Below are 1,808 nucleotides of genomic sequence, written 5' to 3'. Positions count from 1 at the left end.
GCACCAAAAACCGAAGGCAAACCTCTGAGTGAGGGCCCTCTCCCTGGGTTTCCCAGGCGATACCACTACGGAAGCAGATTGCCCAACCTCCCTTACTAGGGATGGCTGGTGGGCTTGAACCGCCAGCTTTCTGGTTAGGAATCAAGTGCCCTAGGCACTAGGCCACCAGGGTTCCCTCTCGTAGGCCCAGCGTTGCTCCAGTGAGACAACGCAGAGGCGGAGCAGCGTCTGTCACGTCCCGGATCCTGCCCCCGGCCCCGCCCCGGCTCTCAGAGCACCCCAGCCGAACTACTCCAGTGCGCACGCGCGAGGACCTGACCTGGAAGAGGCAGTCTTCCGAGCCCACGTGTTCGTGGAGCATGGCGGAGATGGAGAGCGAGAGTATCGCCGAGCCCCTGTCTCCCGGAGACGCGACCAAGAGCGGTGCTCGGCCTGGCGACCGCCATGGCTTGTTACAGCACAGTCGCGAGTTCTTGGATTTCTTCTGGGACATTGCGAAGCCGGAGCAGGAGACACGTCTTAAGGCCACGGAGAAGCTGCTGGAGTATCTGCGCACACGGCCAAAAGTATGCTGCTGGGGCCGGGGGTAGGGGGCCGCGCGGATCCCGGCCAGGATGGGGCTGCGGAATCCGGGGCTTGGGGCTGCGGACACGTGGTCCTGAGCCAGGATGCCCCGGGGAGAGCGGGCCGAGGTGAGGGGGGTTGGCGAAGGCAGGCGGACTGGCGTCATGTGTCCCACGAGGTTTGCACTTGGTTCCGCAGGGGTCGGAGATGAAATATGCCCTGAAGCGCTTAATCACCGGGCTCGGGGTCGGCCGAGAGACCGCTCGGCCCTGCTACAGTCTGGCCCTGGCACAGGTGAGGTGGTGGCTCCTGCGGACTGCGGGAAGGGTCCCTGAGCCTTCCGGGTCAGGATGGTGGGCGTGAGAGGGGCGGATGCCTCGGCTGTCAGAGGGGTGTCTGAGGGAGACGTTGGCGGGGATGGCATCAGCAGCCCAGTTTGAGGGAAGGTAAGCCACGTGGAGGTGGAGATAGTACGTGAGTAAACACATGGCTGCAGAGAAGCCCAGGAAGCGTAGGGAGTTTGGTACGTGGATGGAGCTGCCTCCTTACCCACTGCCATCGATTCGACTCCAACTCATAGCGACCCTTTTAGGAGAGAGTAGAACTGCATCATAGGGTGTCCAAGGCTATAAATCTTTACAGAAGCAGACAGCTTCATCTTTCTCCCACTGAGCAGCTGGTGGGTTCCAACCCCTGACCTTTTGGTTAGCAGCCAAATGCTTCACACTGTGCCACTAGAGCCCCTTAGGTACGTGTACTGGGAGGAATGAACTTCGGGGTGGCCTCCCTTTCTGCAAGATTCAAGTCCCTGTCCTTTCAAGGAACACCCTGCTGACTCTTAAGCCACTCTGAGGAACTTGGACTAGATGGGCAGTAAAAACCCAGTCCTGGGAGGACTCAGAGCAGGCTTTGGGAATAGGGTATCTGGGAGTTAAGCAACCTAGGGGCTAAGGGAGAAACTTTCTGAAGCCCCGGATGAGGATGGGGAAAGGAGGCGAGGTTCACCTCCCTTTGATCAGCAGTGTTCTGTCTGTCAGTAAGATGAGCAACATCAGAGGCATCCTTGGGGTGGGATCAGGGTCTGTCAGTGGAGATCTAAGGGAGAAGGGCAGAGAGGTTGAGGTCTGTTGGGATGCGGCAGGCCTGCTGTCCTAAGCCTCTCCCTCCTGTCACACCTCCTGGCAGCTTTTACAGACTTTTGAAGACATCCCCTTATGCAGCGTTCTGGAGCAGATACAAGAAAA

General features: G+C 59.2%; 1 protein-coding gene across 1 annotated transcript in view; it reads left to right on the top strand.

Annotated features, from left to right (window-relative positions):
- Positions 1-359: 359 nt before the first annotated feature.
- Positions 360-1,808, top strand: part of MYBBP1A (MYB binding protein 1a) — a 16,303-nt gene continuing 14,854 nt past the window's right edge. The window contains exons 1-3 of the mRNA XM_042780501.1: positions 360-566; positions 763-858; positions 1,750-1,807. Of these exons, the coding sequence (XP_042636435.1) occupies positions 360-566; positions 763-858; positions 1,750-1,807 (361 nt within the window). The remainder of the gene's footprint in view (positions 567-762; positions 859-1,749; position 1,808) is intronic.

The sequence above is a fragment of the Orycteropus afer genome, unplaced genomic scaffold, assembly GCF_000298275.1.
Source record: "Orycteropus afer afer isolate SDZICR_OR568_19922 unplaced genomic scaffold, OryAfe1.0 scaffold00042, whole genome shotgun sequence".
NCBI lineage: Eukaryota > Metazoa > Chordata > Mammalia > Tubulidentata > Orycteropodidae > Orycteropus > Orycteropus afer.
Note: the sequence above shows the minus strand (reverse complement) of the source record. Positions and strands in the feature narration are given on the sequence as shown.